The sequence below is a fragment of the Trichomonas vaginalis genome, chromosome IV (assembly GCF_026262505.1).
Source record: "Trichomonas vaginalis G3 chromosome IV, whole genome shotgun sequence".
NCBI classification, from domain to species: domain Eukaryota; phylum Parabasalia; order Trichomonadida; family Trichomonadidae; genus Trichomonas; species Trichomonas vaginalis.
The window spans coordinates 30,886,846-30,905,667 of record NC_067206.1 but is presented as its reverse complement, the minus strand read 5'-3'; the positions used below and the strand labels follow the sequence as shown (position 1 = coordinate 30,905,667).

General features: G+C 30.1%; 6 protein-coding genes across 6 annotated transcripts, besides 8 other annotated features; 4 read left to right on the top strand and 2 right to left on the bottom strand.

The window, feature by feature from the left end:
• Positions 1–36: 36 nt before the first annotated feature.
• Positions 37–4,142, top strand: TVAGG3_0198950 (antigen BSP-related family; the record flags this gene model as incomplete). The annotated part of the gene is made up of 1 exon (XM_001319482.1): positions 37–4,038. The coding sequence occupies one exon, from the start codon at positions 37–39 to the stop codon at positions 4,036–4,038; it is 4,002 nt and encodes a 1,333-aa protein (XP_001319517.1).
• A 306-nt stretch (positions 4,143–4,448) lies between these two features.
• On the bottom strand, positions 4,449–5,608 carry TVAGG3_0198940 (uncharacterized protein; the record flags this gene model as incomplete). Its single annotated transcript, XM_001319481.1, has 1 exon — positions 4,689–5,606. The coding sequence occupies one exon, from the start codon at positions 5,604–5,606 to the stop codon at positions 4,689–4,691; it is 918 nt and encodes a 305-aa protein (XP_001319516.1).
• A 128-nt stretch (positions 5,609–5,736) lies between these two features.
• Positions 5,737–5,766: a terminal%2Cinverted (terminal inverted repeat of MuDR-3_TvMULE3 transposon ID:TVAGG3_0198920).
• Positions 5,737–8,808: a mobile genetic element.
• On the top strand, positions 7,335–8,186 carry TVAGG3_0198930 (MULE transposase domain-containing protein; the record flags this gene model as incomplete). Its single annotated transcript, XM_001319479.2, has 1 exon — positions 7,335–8,186. The coding sequence occupies one exon, from the start codon at positions 7,335–7,337 to the stop codon at positions 8,184–8,186; it is 852 nt and encodes a 283-aa protein (XP_001319514.2).
• Positions 8,779–8,808: a terminal%2Cinverted (terminal inverted repeat of MuDR-3_TvMULE3 transposon ID:TVAGG3_0198920).
• A 446-nt stretch (positions 8,809–9,254) lies between these two features.
• On the top strand, positions 9,255–11,392 carry TVAGG3_0198910 (regulation of choline O-acetyltransferase protein; the record flags this gene model as incomplete). The annotated part of the gene is made up of 1 exon (XM_001319478.1): positions 9,526–11,217. The coding sequence occupies one exon, from the start codon at positions 9,526–9,528 to the stop codon at positions 11,215–11,217; it is 1,692 nt and encodes a 563-aa protein (XP_001319513.1).
• A 39-nt stretch (positions 11,393–11,431) lies between these two features.
• Positions 11,432–11,464: a mobile genetic element.
• Positions 11,432–11,464: a terminal%2Cinverted (terminal inverted repeat of tvBac_53III transposon ID:TVAGG3_0198900).
• A 347-nt stretch (positions 11,465–11,811) lies between these two features.
• On the bottom strand, positions 11,812–13,863 carry TVAGG3_0198890 (protein ubiquitination; the record flags this gene model as incomplete). The annotated part of the gene is made up of 1 exon (XM_001319477.1): positions 11,835–13,832. The coding sequence occupies one exon, from the start codon at positions 13,830–13,832 to the stop codon at positions 11,835–11,837; it is 1,998 nt and encodes a 665-aa protein (XP_001319512.1).
• Positions 13,864–14,223: 360 nt separating this feature from the next.
• Positions 14,224–14,253: a terminal%2Cinverted (terminal inverted repeat of MuDR-3_TvMULE3 transposon ID:TVAGG3_0198880).
• Positions 14,224–15,143: a mobile genetic element.
• Positions 15,115–15,143: a terminal%2Cinverted (terminal inverted repeat of MuDR-3_TvMULE3 transposon ID:TVAGG3_0198880).
• A 316-nt stretch (positions 15,144–15,459) lies between these two features.
• On the top strand, positions 15,460–18,705 carry TVAGG3_0198870 (protein kinase protein; the record flags this gene model as incomplete). The annotated part of the gene is made up of 1 exon (XM_001319476.1): positions 15,733–18,624. One exon carries the CDS (start codon positions 15,733–15,735, stop codon positions 18,622–18,624), a length of 2,892 nt encoding a protein of 963 aa, XP_001319511.1.
• Between the last annotated feature and the right edge of the window lie 117 nt (positions 18,706–18,822).

Below are 18,822 nucleotides of genomic sequence, written 5' to 3'. Positions count from 1 at the left end.
TAAAATTAAACCATTTTGAAATAGGAATTTCATAAGATGTTATCAATAATTATTTTTTGGTACTATAATGATTATGACAAAGACAAGTTTCTGTTCCAGCACGAAATAAATGATTATATTGAAAACTTTTCACTAAAATCACAAAAATTTGGAATTCAAGGTATTCAATTTAAGAATAATAGTGGCCATTATTCCAACGAATCTACACTAGTAATTCCAGGTGTCATTGAGCATGATAAAGAATATGAAATTTCTCGAATATCAAGTTATTCATTTTATAAAAAAGAGTTTTACAGCCTAATATTACCATCCACAATTAAATATTTAGAAAATTGTTCTTTTGGATATTTATCTCTTCACACTTTGCTTGACTTGAGTAAAACATCAATTGAATACATCTCAACTTATTGCTTCTATGGCTCAAACATTCCAGAAATTAAGTTTCCTGAAAATATAAAAATTCACGAATGGGCATTTGTCAATATTTCAATTATTAATTTAGATTTTATATATCCTAGCGCTTTTGAAAATTGTCTATTTCTAGAGAGTTTTATAGTTCAAAATTGGAACTTAAGAAAAATACCAGATTCATGCTTTAAGAATTGCCCTGCGTTAAAATTAATCACAATTTCAAAAGAGACCTATAAACTCAAAACATTAATTGTATCAAATTATCTTAAAACTATAGGTAATAGAGCCTTCTATAATGCTAGCATCGAGCATTTAGACTTGAGCAAATGTTCAATGCTTTATATCACAACAGAAGCATTTTCAAATTCCAAACTCAAATCAATTATATTTCCAGATGGTGAGGTTTCAATTTACGAAGGAGCTTTTTCAAAAACTGAGATTTCTAATGTTTATATCCCTAATTTAAAGCACATTCAAAATTCTGCATTTGAAGAATGCATTAATTTAACTTCAGTTTATATTAAGAATTCAACAGCCGAAGATTTACCTCACAGACTATTTTTTGGTTGCGGAAAATTAACTACAATATCATTTCCATCTTCAATCATCAGAATTGGAAATCATAGTTTCTCATGGACAAATATTTCAAGCTTTCCTAATCTTTCATTACATTCAATTGGATCATATGCATTTTTAGGCTCTCCCCTTGAGGAATTTAATTTCGAAATTCTTGAAGTATCTAATATCAAAGAATATTCTTTTGCTATGACAAATTTGAAGAGCATTGAACTTAATAAGAGAGTTGTACTGATAGAGAGAAATGCTTTTGCAGGAAGTATATTATTCAAAATTAATATATCATTAACAAACATCAAAAACCTAGAAAGCCACCAGTTTGATTTTGTTCATAATTTACAGATTATCATTTTACCAAAGAAATTAGAAGTAATTTCCGGATTTTCTTTCAAAGAAACAAAAATAGAAGAATTAGTAATACCACGCTCTTTATCTTCACTAAAAGATTATGCATTTTCAGGTGCAAAAAATCTTAAATATATTGATCTTTCACTTCTAATGATTTTCACTATTCCTAATTATTGTTTTGAGAACTGTTATTCATTAGAACAAGTTACTTTTCCATACGTACTTGAAAACATAGAATCATATGCATTTTGTCATTGTTACAATTTAACACTCTTTGATTTGTCAAATACCGTTGTAAGTCATGAACCAAGCTCAATAGATCTTTCTTATATTAAAAAATTAATATTACCATCATCAATATGCAATTTGAGTAATTCCTCTTTTGCCAAAATGCCAAATGTTGAGGAAATTGATCTTTCTCATACAAAATTTACTGAATTACCCGAAAATTTATTTTATAAATGCCATAATCTTAGAATTATACATTTACCATACAATGTTCAGACTATTAGCAATAGTTACTTTGAATATTCAAAATTTTCTCAAATCACAATGCCAAAACATCTGGTGACTGTGGATTATTATGCATTCTCTAACTCAAAAGTAGAAAAATTAGATTTTTCAAAAACTGATTGCAAAAAATTCGGAGCCAAAGCATTCTTTAATTGTAGCATTCGTGAAAGTGTTATGCCGAAAAGTTTAATTGAAATTGGATCTTGTTGTTTCGAAGCTTCTGGAATAACAGAGATTAAAATTCCATCCAGATTTGAACTAATTGGATATGGAGCATTTTACAACACAAATTTAATTAAATTTGAATGTGAAAGCAGAAAATTAACAGAAATAGAATCATATCTATTCTGTAAATGTCCAAAGTTGATAAGCATCAATTTATGTACAAATGCATTAAAATCTATTGGACAACATGCTTTTAGTAATACACGGATTCATAGTTTAATATTAACCGATACAACAGAAATATTGTCAGAATATAGTTTTGCGCATTCAAATATAGGGAAATTGTCATTATATAAATCATCAATAACATCAATTCCATATTGGTGTTTCTATAACACAAGCATTTTGGACTTTGATTTACCATCGAATGTGAAATCTATTGGTGATGAGGCATTTTTCATGTTTCATACAACATCTCTGGTATTTCCGAATTCTACTGAAATAGGAAAAGATAGTTTTAGCAATGCATCAATTGAAATATTTGAAAGTGATAAAGTAAGTAAACTTGAGGAAGGTGCATTCATGGGATGTTATGAACTAAAAGAAGTTAATCTAGAAAAATCACCATTATTAGAAATTCCGAAGAATTGTTTCAAAGATTGTCCAAAATTAGAGATTGTTATACTTCCATCATGTTTGACAAGAAATGGAGATTTTTCATTTTGTAACACACTTATTCATAACATCACAATTCCGAAAACATGTATTTATCTTGGTGTTTCATGTTTCGAAAATCTTTTATCATTAGAATCTGTTAACTTTTCATATTCTAATATTCATATTATCAACAATTTTTGTTTCAAGAACTGCAAACAACTTCTATTTTTAACATGTCTTTTTGAAGTTGATGAACTTGGTATTGAAACATTTTCAAACACAGGAATCAAAAATATTGAACTTGAAAATCTTTCATCGATTGGTTTTGGATGTTTCAAAGAATCAAAACTTTCAACATTTTGTATCAACAAATCAACACTTAAACATATTCCAAATGAATGTTTTTCTTCATGTGAATTTTTATCACACATCAAACTACCATCCACAATTGAATCTATTGGTGAATATTCATTTTGTAATTCTAAACTATTTGAAGTAGAATTATTGGAAAATACTAACGAAATTGGACAATTTTCCTTTAGTAATTGCAAAGAATTAAAGAAAGTTGATCTTTCTAAAACTAAAATCAAAGTCATTCATAAAAATTGTTTTGAGTTCTGTAGTAATCTAAATAGTATTGATTTCCCTTTTCATATAATAGAAATCAAAGAATTTGCATTTAAAAACACTGCAATTTCTGAAATAATTTTGCCGGAAACATTGAAAAATTTAGGAAATGATGTATTTTCTTATTGTAATAGATTGATATTCGTTGATATTAAATCGGAATCATTAACAAAAATACCATGTCGTGCTTTTGAAAGTTGTATTCGTTTGAATATTGTTAATCTTCCAAAATATATTGTTGAAATTGGAGATTACGCGTTTAATAATTGTCCTTTGACTCTTTCTCAGTTACCTACTCATATTTCAACAATTGGATCGTATGCATTGGCTAATACGAAATTGAAAGAACTCTTCTTGGAAAATACTTCTTTGATTGTTATAAAAGAAAGAGCTTTTTATTGTTCTTCGATTGAGTTGATTACTTTGCCTGATACTTTGTGTGAAGTTGCAAACAACGCGTTTGAAGGAGACAAAGTAACTATTATATATTACGGAAACAAAACATTTGATGGTAATTTTACTGGTGTTTCCAAAGTCTTTCTTCCAAAGTCTAATAACATGAAAATTAACTTTGGAAATGTTGTTTCTAGAAAAGAAAAATCTAATATGTATGAGATTTTTGTTATTTTGGCATTTCTACTTGTTTTGTTTGTTGTTTTTTATATTGCTAAGTTGTGCAAATCTCAGAATAAGCCAAAGGTTGATGATACTGAGATATTGATAGCAAAAGATGCTGATTAATTATTTATATTATTGTTTGTTATTTATAGTAAACATATTTTTAATATGTGCTTACGTTATAGAATTTCTTTTTCAAAACTAGACAAATGAAATTCGGAATAATGACATACCCAATATTTTGATAAAAAAAAATAAATCTGACAGTAAAAACTCATCTTTCTGCCTTCAGCATTCCCTCATGCAACCATAAGTATCACACTTATGTTATGTTATTTCTTCATAATTTTGAGCATTTTCATTAATAAGAGATATGGTACTATAGTGCATGATTTATTACTAATTCATGGTCGATATTTCAAAACATAGGAAAAAAACATAAGGAGATTATATCCAGTAATGAATATAGTGCAATATAACTTTATTGGGCATTTTAGATTGTAAAATAACGATTTTCGATCGAAATAGGGCGTATTTTAGATGAATTGATATTTCTTATTCAAACAATATGTTTCCAACTCAAATGAACTAAGGAAAAAGAATATCGAAACGTATAAATATTATGGCAAACTAAAAATATCATGTTTACTTAGATATTTTGAAAATATTTTTTTAAAATTAAGCATAAAATTCATTTAAAAAGTAACAAACTTGATAAAATTCGAGCATTAATGTACAGTTTAATTCAACTTCGTAAGACCAAACATAAAAAATTAAAGATTTTGGTAAGGATTAGTTGCGTTAATGTTAGCAGGTGGAATAGATCCGGAATCCTGTGGTAATCCTTGTGAAGAGTTCATTTGCTGTGGAGGAGGAGCGTAAATTGGATTTTGTGGTGGATACATCATTCCTGGCTGTTGACCCGGCATGAAAGGTTGTTGCTGGCCCTGCTGTGGTGGTGGACCCCACATTTGTGGCTGTTGTCCGTTCATTTGATTAGGAGGGTACATTTGTCCTTGTTGTGGAGGCATCATACCTGGCTGTTGGTATCCGCCTTGGTACATCATGCCTGGAGGCATCATTCCAGGCTGTTGCTGAGGATAAAATTGTGGATTTGGCTGAGAAGGAGCTGGAGTTGCTTGGCTGAGGCCCATTTGTAGGGATGGCGATTCTTTCATTACTCTACCAACAAATTCGTTGGACAGATTAAGCATTGAGCCGATTTGAGATAAAGTTTCGACTTTTGTAGCAGCAGAAGGTGTTGCATCATTGAGGAATCGTGTAACCTCCTCTGGGATAATAGGTTGGTGGCCTGATTTTGGTGCTACGTGGTCTAAATAATCAAGTGAATCAATTAAAGCCTTTGAATTCAATTTATGCTTAACAGCATGAAGGAAATCAATATATCTTTGTCCTTCGGCGTCTGGTTTTTCTTTTTTGAGGGCATCTGCATTTTCATAAACATATTTAGAAGCTGCTTCGATATAACGAACTGCATTATATGCCGTATCATGTTTGCAATACTTTTCAACATAGTTTGCAATGTTTGTTGTCTTCTTTTGCTGTGCTTCACGTTTTATCAAAGTTAAAGCACCTTTTCTCTTATTCTCATTTTCTTTTATGGTATGAGTACACCATGCATTGAAGATTCTCATCTCATCTTTGACCTTATGTGGTTTATAACCAAACATGGAAAATAAAATATGAAAAAAGTGACATATCACCGAAAAAATTTTAGATCGTAAAAAATCCTTTGAATTAGAAATAATAAATAATTTGGTCTTAATTAATTACTTTTTCCATTGATATGTAAAAAATTGCGAGTAGGGGTAATTTTAGCTAAAAGTGACATGCCTGTAAAAAGTGACATACCCGTGAAGGGTGTGATTACCGATCGGTAATTTCGACAGTTTAGAATTTAAAATTTTTTATGGAACTGTTGCGAGTTTCATAAAGAATTTAAGGAATATAAGCAAAGATTTGAATCAAAATCTTAGACCTAAGCCGCTCGATTCGCTCGCGGCTTCCGCGAATTACAGATCAGCAAAGATTTGAATCAAAATCTTCGAACTAAGCCGATCGCTTCGCTCGCGGCTTTCTTTATTATTTTAAATTTGCATATTTCCATCAAAAGTTCATAAGGTAAAAAATTTCGTTTATATTATTGCAAAATAAAATCTTCATTATCAAAATAATATTAAATGATAATATAATATAATTTATAAACAACTATTATTTAATAAAGTTTAATTGCCAAGGTTCATCTAATTTTTTGATTTTTAATGTTTTATGAATTTTATTTATCATGTATATATCTAATGAAGATTATATATGTAGAAGATAAGTACCTTAATATGTACGTAAAAATTAATGAAATTTATTTTGAATGTAGAACCGAGCAATTTTCAAATTTTGTGCTTTTTTTGAATTTTCTCGATACCAGATAAGTTGTGTTGGCTAAATAATATATGGATACAATGTGTCTTATAGATGAATATATGCACAAAGTTTAAGAGGCCATTTTCTTTCAGAAACCGAGATTTGTGAATTTTTTCAAATTTTGTGCTTTTTTTGATATTGAAATTTCATTTCATTTTTTTGATGCATATCGATGCACCATGCGAACTTAAAGAAAGGCTATCTTATATAGATGCTATGAAAGCTGTCATTGATAACGAATGCCATGCAGGTTGTCCATATCAATTAAAAAAAATCCAAATTTAGGGGGAACAAAATTAAAATTCAGGTGCAGTGCAGATAAATGTGAAGCATGTATCTCATTTCTAAAGGATGATGAAGAATATATCCTAACAGAATATAATGGAACACATAATCACAATCAAATCAAAGATGAGACAAAGAAATACCACACATTATCACAATGCTATCGTCGGGTACTTATTAATTTTATAAAACAGGGGGTGATCCGAAAATGGCTCAAATTGAATGCGACAAAAAACTTGATCTGGATGATCCACTTAACAGGCCATCTTTTTTGAATGCATCTTCAGATCAAATGAAAACAATTCAGGAAAAAAAATAAAAAGATCAAAGGTATTCAAAAGTACGATGATAATCAATTCAAGTCAACTCAATTATTTAAGGGTATCAAAGAACAAGAGTCACCAAAAGATTTAATTTATTTCGATGTCGATAATTACAACAAACCAAAGAAATTAATCTTTTATTATGCTTCTTTCAAATTTCTGGACATAATCAAAATTGTGAAAGAGCATTTTATTGATGCAACCCATTCATTACTTGAATTTAAAATGTTGTTTTACATGATATCAGCCAAATTTCCAAATACACATGCATTCCCAATTTTTCAATTTGTCGTTTATCCAAACACTTCAGAAAATATTGCATTCTGTCTCAAGGCATTTTTTAACTGGGCAAAAGTAAAACCAAAATATTTTATGTCAGATTGTGCACAAGAAATCGAAAATGCGATTATCAACTCTTTTCCAGAAGTTATCCTTCATTGGTGTGCAGTTCATGTAATGAGGGCGTTCAGAAAAAATTTGAAAGATTATGCATTTGAGAGTTCAGACAAATTGATATTAGATACAAAAATGAACTATCTTGCATACGGCAGAAATGGCAAGAAAGAATGGATTGAACCAACGTTCAAAAAAATTCTGGAAATAGCCGAAAAATTCCCAGAATTTTCAAAATACATACAAAATCAATGGATATCAAACCAAGAAAGATGGACAGCCGCTGAAAGAGATGAAAATTTAGCTCTCACAAATAACATTTCAGAATCGATTAACAAAAAAATTAAATATTACTACTTTGGCGGAACAATTTTCATGAGATTTGATCGATTTGTGATGAAATTAATCGATTTTATCGTTCCTTCATTTTATTACAGAATTTCTCAAGATATAAGGCTCAGAGACAAAATTCCAAATCCGTTGCCATCTGAAAAAAAGCCAAAAAAGTCTACAATCAGACTGGATACAGAAAAATGTATAATGCTCACTGATAAAATTAAATCGTTAATAGTTAACTCATCAGCAAACTTAAATACGCTTCAATTGGGTTTAGATGACCTACTTGATAAAGTTGTCAAGGCAGCAAAGGTTCAAAAACGAATGACCCAGTATTTTTCGAAATTAAGTATCCCAATGGAAATCAAGCTTAGTATTCTCACGCAAATTACAGAATTTGGATGCAATACCCCTCAATTCATTGTTGAGAATGCCAAGTCTTTTCAAGATAAAATTATTACAGATTTCCACCTTCAAATTTATACAACATTATAAAAATTTATGAATAAAAACTTGATATAAAATAACATTTTTATTTTTACTAAGAAAAAAAGGTTTTTGATAATAAATTTATTTTATTTCGAAAAAGTAGCAATAATCGTAAAAGGGTATTGATAGGCTTGCTAAAGTAACTAATTTTAGCTGTCAAATACTTTTGTATTTTGAAGTAAATTAGTATAAATTTGTTTTTACTTTTATTTCGAAAAAGTAGCAATAATCGTAAAAGGGTATTGATAGGCTTGCTAAAGTAACTAATTTTAGCTGTCAAATACTTTTGTATTTTGAAGTAAATTAGTATAAATTTGTTTTTACTTTTATTTCGAAAAAGTAGCAATAATCGTAAAAGGGTATTGATAGGCTTGCTAAAGTAACTAATTTTAGCTGTCAAATACTTTTGTATTTTGAAGTAAATTAGTATAAATTTGATATTATTTTAACTCCCTTTGAAAACCTCAATTTTCCATACAGAGGGAACGGGAATAGCATCCAATATTCCCTGAGAATGGTTGCGCATTCTCAGTTCCCTCTATATTTCGAACGAAGCTCTCATCGGTCTTTTTTTTAATACTAAACGTTTTTTTTTCCCTGTCACTTTTAGCTAAAATTTGGGTTTGCCAAAAATTGCTGGAGAATTGCAATCGCAATTTTTTTATTTGTTACGAATATCGAATGAGGAAACTCCAATTCGCATATCATGTGAAAATATAAAAGGACTTAGTCTGAGTTTCGACGATAGGTGTTATTTGGCGATACCGTTCTTCATATTGCAGCAGAGAAAAGTAGAAAAGAAACAGAGTCTTAAGGTAATGAAATTTATGTATTTTGTTTTAAGGTCAAATGGCCGATGCGAAGTAGTCGCATCCTTAGGTCAAAGTCTAGATAATTCTATCTTTAAGGATCAAGTCTTGGAGAGATAGTCCATTATAAGGACAATCTCCATCATACTCGACTCTGAGGATTATATTTGCAGGATCTGACCATTATATAATGGATGAGGTATTTGATCAAAAATATATCTAATTTTGTATTGTGTATCCAATGTGCATTTGTTATTTAAAAGGTATAACCGCTGATTTTAATATGAATTCTCAGGATTCTTTTGATCTAATCAATTGATACAAATCAAATGAGATGAACATTAAATATTCATGAAATGGTTTGTAATTGAAGTGATTTTAGACGTATTTAAAAAGTAACAAGTTGTATATAAACTTTTCGAATATTTTTTTGATATTCTTAGAAGTGCATGATTTGAATATAGCAACACATAACAATATGCTATGAGTATTCTCTAACTTTCAGTATTGTTTCTGCCATTTGTTGCTTTCGCAGCATGTTCCTATCGCTTATAGCGATTAAGAAATGCTATCATGACGTGTTTCAATCGAAAATAACCAACTTAACAAATATTGAAGTTGGACCACAAACGCAGGCAATAGGAAAGAAAGAGATAAATATTCATTTTGATTTATCCAGCGTGATGTCCAACTCTGATAATCAAATGTGTGAACATGAAGATCAAGTAGTTCGATGGTCATTAGCAAATGATATGTATATTTGTACTTCAAAAGATATAATAACAGAAGAGCAAAAACTAGCGCTACAACAAACATTTAACGAAGTAAAATCACTCGTTAATAGTTTTCTACTAGTAGAACCTTTAAATCAGCCAATTTCTCCGGCCAAAATTTTAGATTTTCCAATTAATGAATCATTACTAGTTGATACAGATCTCTTTATTAGTGTATATGTCAGAAAACTACAACACGTATATGATACAAACATGGGATCCGTTTTTCAAGTTTTATATAAAGGAAGACCAGTTCAAGGAGTCATTTTTATAGATCCACAAGCAATTCCTTCGAAATATCAGTCATTGAATATGCCAAATAGAGAGTTTTTCTTAGAAATTCTCCATCAAGTTTTTCATATTCTCGGAATTTCCAAGAATTTAGTTAATTATTGGATTGATAACGCTACAAATACTCAATACAAGCAATCTCCAATACAGAAATTGCATTATAACAAGTACAACAAAGATTATTTTGTTGTTGATACTCCATCAACGAGAAAATTCATGGATAACAGATTTGGCAACAAGCCAATTGAAAATATAAATGGTATAGAACTTGATTTAACCGGAAATGACTATACAAGTCATACATCTGGAATTGTTTATTTTTCTGATATAATGAACACAGTTTCCATGCCGTCAAAGGTTATTTCGGATGCAACTAAGTCTATTTTAATGAGTACTGGCTTCTACCAACTCTCAGATTCCAAATTTAATTTTGAAAAAATAAATTGGGGAAATGGAACAACGGTTGGAAAGAAAAAACGGTTAGATTTCCCATTTGAATCACCTCAGAAAACGTATCCGGCCAATTATTTCTGTAAAAACGACCAAAAAGGAGAAATTTGTTCTTATGATTACAAAGGAAGGTCGGAATGTGCTGGAGATACGACACCAAGCTGTTATCACTCTAGTTTAGCTGATTATTGCAGCGAAATCAACTATTCAAATCCAAATAATTTAAATTTGATTTCATTTTACAAAGAATTTGAATACCAGAACGTAAAAATACCAAAAGGACAGTTGTGTTCTAATTCTGAGTCTAAAACTGATAAAAGCATCAGTCGAAAAGAAGAATTTGGAGAAAATTCTTTTTGTGCAGAAGGAAATGATGGAACTTCGTTTGCAGGATGCTACAAAATGTTCTGTGACGAATATGGAACTCTGTTTATTAAAATTGGCCGTGTTCCTCGTATTTGTTATTCTGGAAAGAAAATTAAATTTGGAAACACGGAAATTTTGTGTCCTCCGTCAGAAAGCATTTGTTCAATATCTCCTGTAGATAACAGATACTCGAAATTGCTGATTTTGGTTGCAATTTACATGATTTTCTTGTTAACAATCATTGTTTCAATGATAATTCTTTGTTTGTACTGCAGGCACCTCAAAACAACTGATGGTGACACTCCTGCTGATAGAACTGTTGATATTCCTCTTGTTATTTCAATATGATAAAATATATTTGATTTACTTTTTTTTAATCTTCTATTTTTCTAAAATTTATTTAACACTTTCTGATATGCTATCATTTTATTTTAACAACAAAAAAGTATAACCGCCATATGAGGTACTAGGCAGTTAATTATGGTAACTTTTTCCCGAACATTCATACTTTTTTTTACCTTAGAAAATTGGGCTATAAAGTATGAATGTCAAAAAAAATTGAGAGAATGTCAGAAAGTGGTAAGTGCACCTTTAATATTAGAAAAAAAAACCATAAATTACCATTATAAAGGCCCTGTGATATCCTATATTTCCATATCGGTGTTGGTCTCTATTGCTTTTTACAAGATTTCCTTTACAATAATTATATTTTAATTGAGAGTAGGAGCCGAATATACAAGTGCTGCTGGGCACAACCTCACTATAGCAGAGAGTAACAATATCCAGCAAGCTGAATCATTGTTTCTTCATACTCATTTCTAATTATTGAGTAATATTTGTTTTATCTTCAATGCAGACATTGTATTATAAAAAGTATGACAGCTATTATTCTATTAGTAATTATGAGTTACTTTTAATATTGAGAAAGTGGTGACAAAAATATTAAGGAATAATCATAAGATGCTTTATAATATTTTTAATCCCAAAAAAATATCTAACCTATAATAATGCGCATAAATCGAAAGTGGGAGGTAAAACATTGGTAAAACAAAATTAATTCCAATAATTATCCATTGTAAAGATCTTATTATCAACTTAATAAAGCGATTAGTTAAACATTGATTTAATTTTATCAATCCATAGATAATTCCTAATATGATTACTAGCGTTATTATTCCTGGATAGATGATTTTGTATCTTTCCCAGAAATAGTCAAACATTATATGTATGATATCATTGCTTTTGAACTCCTTGTTAGAATATATTACACCATCATTCGATAATAAGATAGATACAATATCACTTTTCTTCTCCAAAAAATCAATAAAATTCTGGTAGTCTTCTTCCTCAAAATCATGAAACTCTTTGTTAAACTCTCTCTTACCACGCATTATAGCGATATCAAGGGGAGTTTCTTCGTTATTATTTACAGAATTTATATCTACACCTTGAGAAATTAAAAGTTTTGTGTTTTCGCCATTAGACATTAATGCCGCTATATGTAGAGGTGAATTTCCAAATTTATTTTGTTTTTGGATATTTGCACCATATGAAATTAGAAGATTGATCATATCTTTGTTGTTGCTTTCCAAATCAAATAATTGATAATCAAAATGTTGGAACATTGAGTTAAAACGTTTAAGAATTTGTTCCATGAATTCTTTATTGTTATACAATAAAGCATAAGCAAGAGCATTATTTCCATAATTATCTGTTCTGCTTATTCTTTCACCACGTGAAATAAGTAATTTTACAATATCTTTATAATTCAAAAGTGATGCCAACATAAGAGGTGTAACTCCAAATTTGTTCGAATTTTCATTTACAAATGCACCATGTTTGATTAGGATTTCAATAATTTTTTTATTTCTGAAGATAGTTGCAATATGAAGCAGTGAAAATTCAGTTCTTGGATCATGAATGTTGACATAAGCTCCACGTGAAATAAGTAACTCCACCAATTCAGAATTGTTTGAAGATACAGCAAAAATAATTGGATTTCCATTTCTTGGAGCCATTGCTTTGATATCACTTCCAAATGAAATTAAATCTTTTGCAATATCAGTTTGATTTTCATAAATTGCAATTTGAAGAGCTGTGGCATCATCGGGACCTGATTCTCTAACGTCTCCACCATTATTATACAGACATCTACAAAGAGATCGAATATGAAAAACAGGAGAAAATTCTAAACATCTGTCTAAATCATTAGATCGAATTAAATAAACAATAAATACATGAAGATTTTGGTATTCATAACATATGGAAAGTATTGGAAAGTTGAAACTTGAAATTTGGAAGTGATATTCATCAATCAATTGATAAAGATTACTGATATCATGAGATGCTATTGCAGCTTCCATTGAAGATGAATCAGGCTGCTGTTTTTTCAAACATTCTTTTATTATATATTTATTGTTTCCTCTAAATGCATTGGCAACACAATTTTTAGTGACTCTCGCATTAAATTTTGTTCTTAATAACTTGAAACAATTTTCTGCTCCATTTAAACTACAATTTGCAAGTAATTCACTGGGATCAAGTCGTTCACGTTTCATGAATTCCAATAATGATTTTTCGTCATCATTTAATATTGCTTCTTGATATGTATTTTTAATGAGATTATCATACTCTGAAAGTGATGATATTTTTAACATGTTTTCGCAATGATATTCTTTTGCTAATTTATTCATTATCTTTATGTATGCATGGCGATAACGTAAACGAGATTCACTCGCTTTGTTTATCTTTTTAATCATCTCTTGTGGTGTAAAATATCCAGTGTCAATCAAGTTAGTCTTGATTTCTTTGAATAATTTTGCTATTGATATGTTGCTATCTGAATTAATTTGGTATATTTCATCCCATGTATGAATGTAATCCTGATAATCATTCTCAAGTTTTTTATGAAATGAATATTCTTTAATGCGAATCGTCCTTTGAAGAATTAAAGCAACAATCATGAAAATGATCAACTAGCACTAGATGTCAAAAAAATTAAAAATCCATAGATTCAAAATATTGATTTTTTCAGAGGAAGAACGATGATTAAAAAGTGAATATATATATTAATAGTTTCACAATACTCTTTCAGTGGTATTTATACGCATGCAAAAGTGCCACAACTATTTTTCAGTATTCTCTGATGTGAACTTGTCCCCACAAAATTTATATGCTATTTGAACTCTCAATAGTTTAGTATGTGGTTCACATGTCACAATATTGCAAAGAATTTTATAATTCTGAATACAATTGAATTTGATATAATTTTATAATTATTATAAAAAAGATCTTTTCAAAATGTAAACATTGGTATTAATATTTATACATGATTTACTGAACAACGAAATATATGGCAAACCCAAATTTTAGCTAAAAGTGACAGGGGGAAAAAACGTTTAGTATTAAAAAAAAGACCGATGAGAGCTTCGTTCGAAATATAGAGGGAACTGAGAATGCGCAACCATTCTCAGGGAATATTGGATGCTATTCCCGTTCCCTCTGTATGGAAAATTGAGGTTTTCAAAGGGAGTTAAAATAATATCAAATTTATACTAATTTACTTCAAAATACAAAAGTATTTGACAGCTAAAATTAGTTACTTTAGCAAGCCTATCAATACCCTTTTACGATTATTGCTACTTTTTCGAAATAAAAGTAAAAACAAATTTATACTAATTTACTTCAAAATACAAAAGTATTTGACAGCTAAAATTAGTTACTTTAGCAAGCCTATCAATACCCTTTTACGATTATTGCTACTTTTTCGAAATAAAAGTAAAAACAAATTTATACTAATTTACTTCAAAATACAAAAGTATTTGACAGCTAAAATTAGTTACTTTAGCAAGCCTATCAATACCCTTTTACGATTATTGCTACTTTTTCGAAATAAAATAAATTTATTATCAAAAACCTTTTTTTTCTTAGTAAAAATAAACGAAATTTTTTACCTTATGAACTTTTGATGGAAATATGCAAATTTAAAATAATAAAGAAAGCCGCGAGCGAAGCGATCGGCTTAGTTCGAAGATTTTGATTCAAATCTTTGCTGATCTGTAATTCGCGGAAGCCGCGAGCGAATCGAGCGGCTTAGGTCTAAGATTTTGATTCAAATCTTTGCTTATATTCCTTAAATTCTTTATGAAACTCGCAACAGTTCCATAAAAAATTTTAAATTCTAAACTGTCGAAATTACCGATCGGTAATCACACCCTTCACGGGTGTGTCACTTTTTACAGGCGCGTCACTTTTAGCTAAAATTACCCCTACTCCGAAATATATTGTATATTATCAAATGAGCTCACAATAACGATATATCTTCAACGGCTGACATTAAAAATATTGATTTGAAGCCGTTATGTAGCAATTAATTATGAAAGAACTCCGTAATGCAAAATGATTTCAATTTGCTGATAAAATATTGTGCGTTACATGAGTGGATAATCAACAGAACTCTCAATTTCAAATTTTGGTATTTTAGATGAAATTTCGCTAAAATTCAGAGATTGAAAGATCTAAGACTGACACTTTTCTAAATTATAAAAAACGATCAAAAAAAATTTATCGCAGATTGCTATAATTTTGTCGTCATAGCACATATTTAAAATGTATTACTAGTCACATATCTAGATATAAATTCCAAATTTACTGAAATTTGCGTGCGACTATCAATTCCAAAAACTGACAGCTTCTATGACGAAAAAGTATTGGGTTTTAGAATTTCCTAAGGAGCTCAAACCATTTTTGATTAAAAACACAGATGTAGTAATCAAAAGGTCAATCAATTCTGGTGCATTTGGAGTTGTGAAAGAAGGCTATTTTCGAAATCAAAAAGTTGCCGTCAAAGTTTGTAAGGTTGAAATGACAGAAGCACTTGAACGTCGATTTGTATCAGAAGTGTGTGCATTATATAGATGTCAACACCCATTTCTCCTTGGTTTAATTGGATTTTCTAATGCTCCACCGTATATCATTGTCACAGAGTACATTTCTAACGCAAATTTAAGAGAATTCATACATGACAAGCAATTTCAGAGTAAAAGAACAGGCACAACACTCACAAAAATTGCAATGGGAATTGCAAGCGGAATGTCGTTCTTTCATGCACAAAAACTAATGCATCGTGATCTTAAACCAGATAATGTTATACTCGACAACGATTTTCTACCAAAAATCTGCGATTTTGGCCTAACAAGAGAATTTGATAAACCTTCGACTCCAACTCACAAAATTGGAACGAGATATTACATGGCTCCAGAAGTTATCCAAAATGGAGTCGCTTACGACGAGAAATGCGATGTTTATTCATACGGAGTAATTTTATTTCAAATGTTAACTCAAAAAGTGCCGTTTTTCGATGCTTCTCCCGAAGATTTCAATGTAATGATTATTAAAGGCAAAAGAGAGCCGATTCCTTACAATTGTCCGCCAAATTTGAAAAGATTAATTTCTGACTGTTGGTCGGAGAATTTGTTTGTTCGGCCGCCTTTCTCATTGATCTACGAGATGTTTGCTACAGGAAAAGTTGCATTTCCTGATACGAATCAAGAGGAAATTAAAGAATTTGCTGAATCTATCGAAATAAGGACAATGTATATACGAGCGAAACCAGAAATATACAGAAAAACGGATGAAAAGACTTCTAAAGTCAGAACGATTCCTTTTGAGAAAAATGAAAATTTTATTGCAGAACCACCCGTTTATATCCATAAACCAAGGGAAAAAGAACCTCCTAAAGAAGAGAATAAGTCAAATATCAAGTCAAAAACTACAGAAAAAGAGCCAGAAATCATAGAATCTGAATCAGAAGAGAGTGAAGAAAAAATCTTGAATCAGAACAAGAAGATTCAATTCACACTTGATTCTGATGCCTTGAAACCTAAGATATTCGAGCTAGATTCAAAAATAAAGTCAAAGAAAAGTTTAAATTCAAATTATTCTTCGAGTCGTCAATACAGATTAAAATCGAACATTTCCTATTCAAACAGTTCCGATCCTGATACAAACAAACCTACAAAACTGACTGGAATTGCGAAATTTCCTTCAAAAAATGTTGTTTCTTTACCATTTGATAATTCTGAAAGCGAAGAAGAAGTCTACATACACAAACCAAAGAAACCAAAGCAATCCCGGCAAAAAGCGCCAGAAATGTTCGAATATTATTACGAATATTCAGAATCTGACCGAGAAATAGCACCTTCTATCAGAACACCTGCAATTAATCTTGTAAAGAGTCGAAATATCGATGATGAAGACTTAGAAGCTGAGAAAATCTTTGCAAATGTAAATTCTCCTTATTACGCCTCTAAATCCACGATAAACTTGAATGTCATCAAGGATATGAACCATCCTTTGTTTGAAATTGAACTTTCGAAAATTAATGAAAAAATGGAAATCAAAATTCTCAAAAAATTCTTGTCAATAGCACATAATCATATCAGAGAAAGTTCAAACAAGGAAAAAACCTTGAAAATTCTTGAAACAGTCGCTTCAATCATGAAAAATGAAGAAATTTGTGATGAATTTGATAAATTATCGTTCAAAACCATTCTTCCTTACGATGACATTGATTATTTGGACGCAATCATGATGATTTTGACCAATATTTTCACAATTAAACCTCAAATTTTCCAAAAGAACTTCAAACAAGTAATGACGAGGTTGTTTGCGGCCAAACCAAAGAAGTCATTGATTCTGATGTCGAAATTCGCAGAAAAGTTTGATTTAATTGAAAATCCGTGGGGATTACTTGATAATATGCTGAAAAACTACAAAATCTTCATAGACATCAAAGAAGGATCCCAATTTCTGAAAATTTTAGCTGATTTACTCCGAAATTTCCCTGTTTTCAAAGAATCCAGGTTTGATTCGTGCAAAAAACTGTTTCCTTCATTTATTTTGTCACAAAATGAGGATACAGTCATATCAGCATATCAAACAATCACTGATTTCTATGATTCTTCGATGAATCTTCCGTATGATAAAATTATTTCGGATTTAGATGATAAAAACATCAGCCAATATTGTATCCAATTACTTCTTGTTGTAAAGAAGCTTCCAAAAGTTCCAAAACTCGTTTACAAAATAATAAAATTTGCCAGGAAGTCAGAAAACGCTGCTTCTCTTGTCCAGAGGTTGGTAAAGAAGCAAAGCAGTGCAATGGAACTATGTGAAAGGACCAATTGGCTTCTTTACGAGCTTCCAACTTTAAATTCTTCAATTACAATATTACTAAGGATCCTAGAACACAATGAATGTTGTAAATTGATTGTTCATGCCCCTGAATTGCCACCTTTCCTTGTTTCTATCCTTAAATATAATTCAAAACGTTCTGCATCGACATTACCACATATTTTCAATGCTTTGGACATTGACAATGAGTTTAAAGATTCTTTAGAATCTGTTGATTTCTTTAAAATCTTGATTCGAAAGATGGAAAAAGGAAAATCTTCTATCAAACTGTCTTTGCTTCAGACAATTGACTATATTCTTTCGAAAACGTATTCACATGACATTCTGTATGCCATCGATGATTTCGTTCAGTATTTTGCTGATAATAATGACGATATTAGAGAACAAAGCTTACGAATAGTTCTTTCCCTTTCTAAATACAAGAAATCAAGAAAGACGCTGATCAATCGTCAAGTTATTGAAATTGCAACAAAATCTTTTGAAAAAGATTTGATGCTGAAGAATGTAATCAAAAAGTTGATCAAAAACATCAATGGTAATCAAAATAATGCTAATCCTTAAGGTATACCCTTCTTATTTTCTCTTGATTTATTTTTATTTTTTACTAAAAATCTTTGTTTGTATTGTTTGTTTAAATATCGCATCTTATTTTTACTGGTATGATTGTTTAGGCAAGAAGTTTCTGTTATCTTTAAAGATTTCGGGAAATCAATATTGAATAAAATTGGTTTTTTGATATTATTCTTGCGTAAAAGCTCG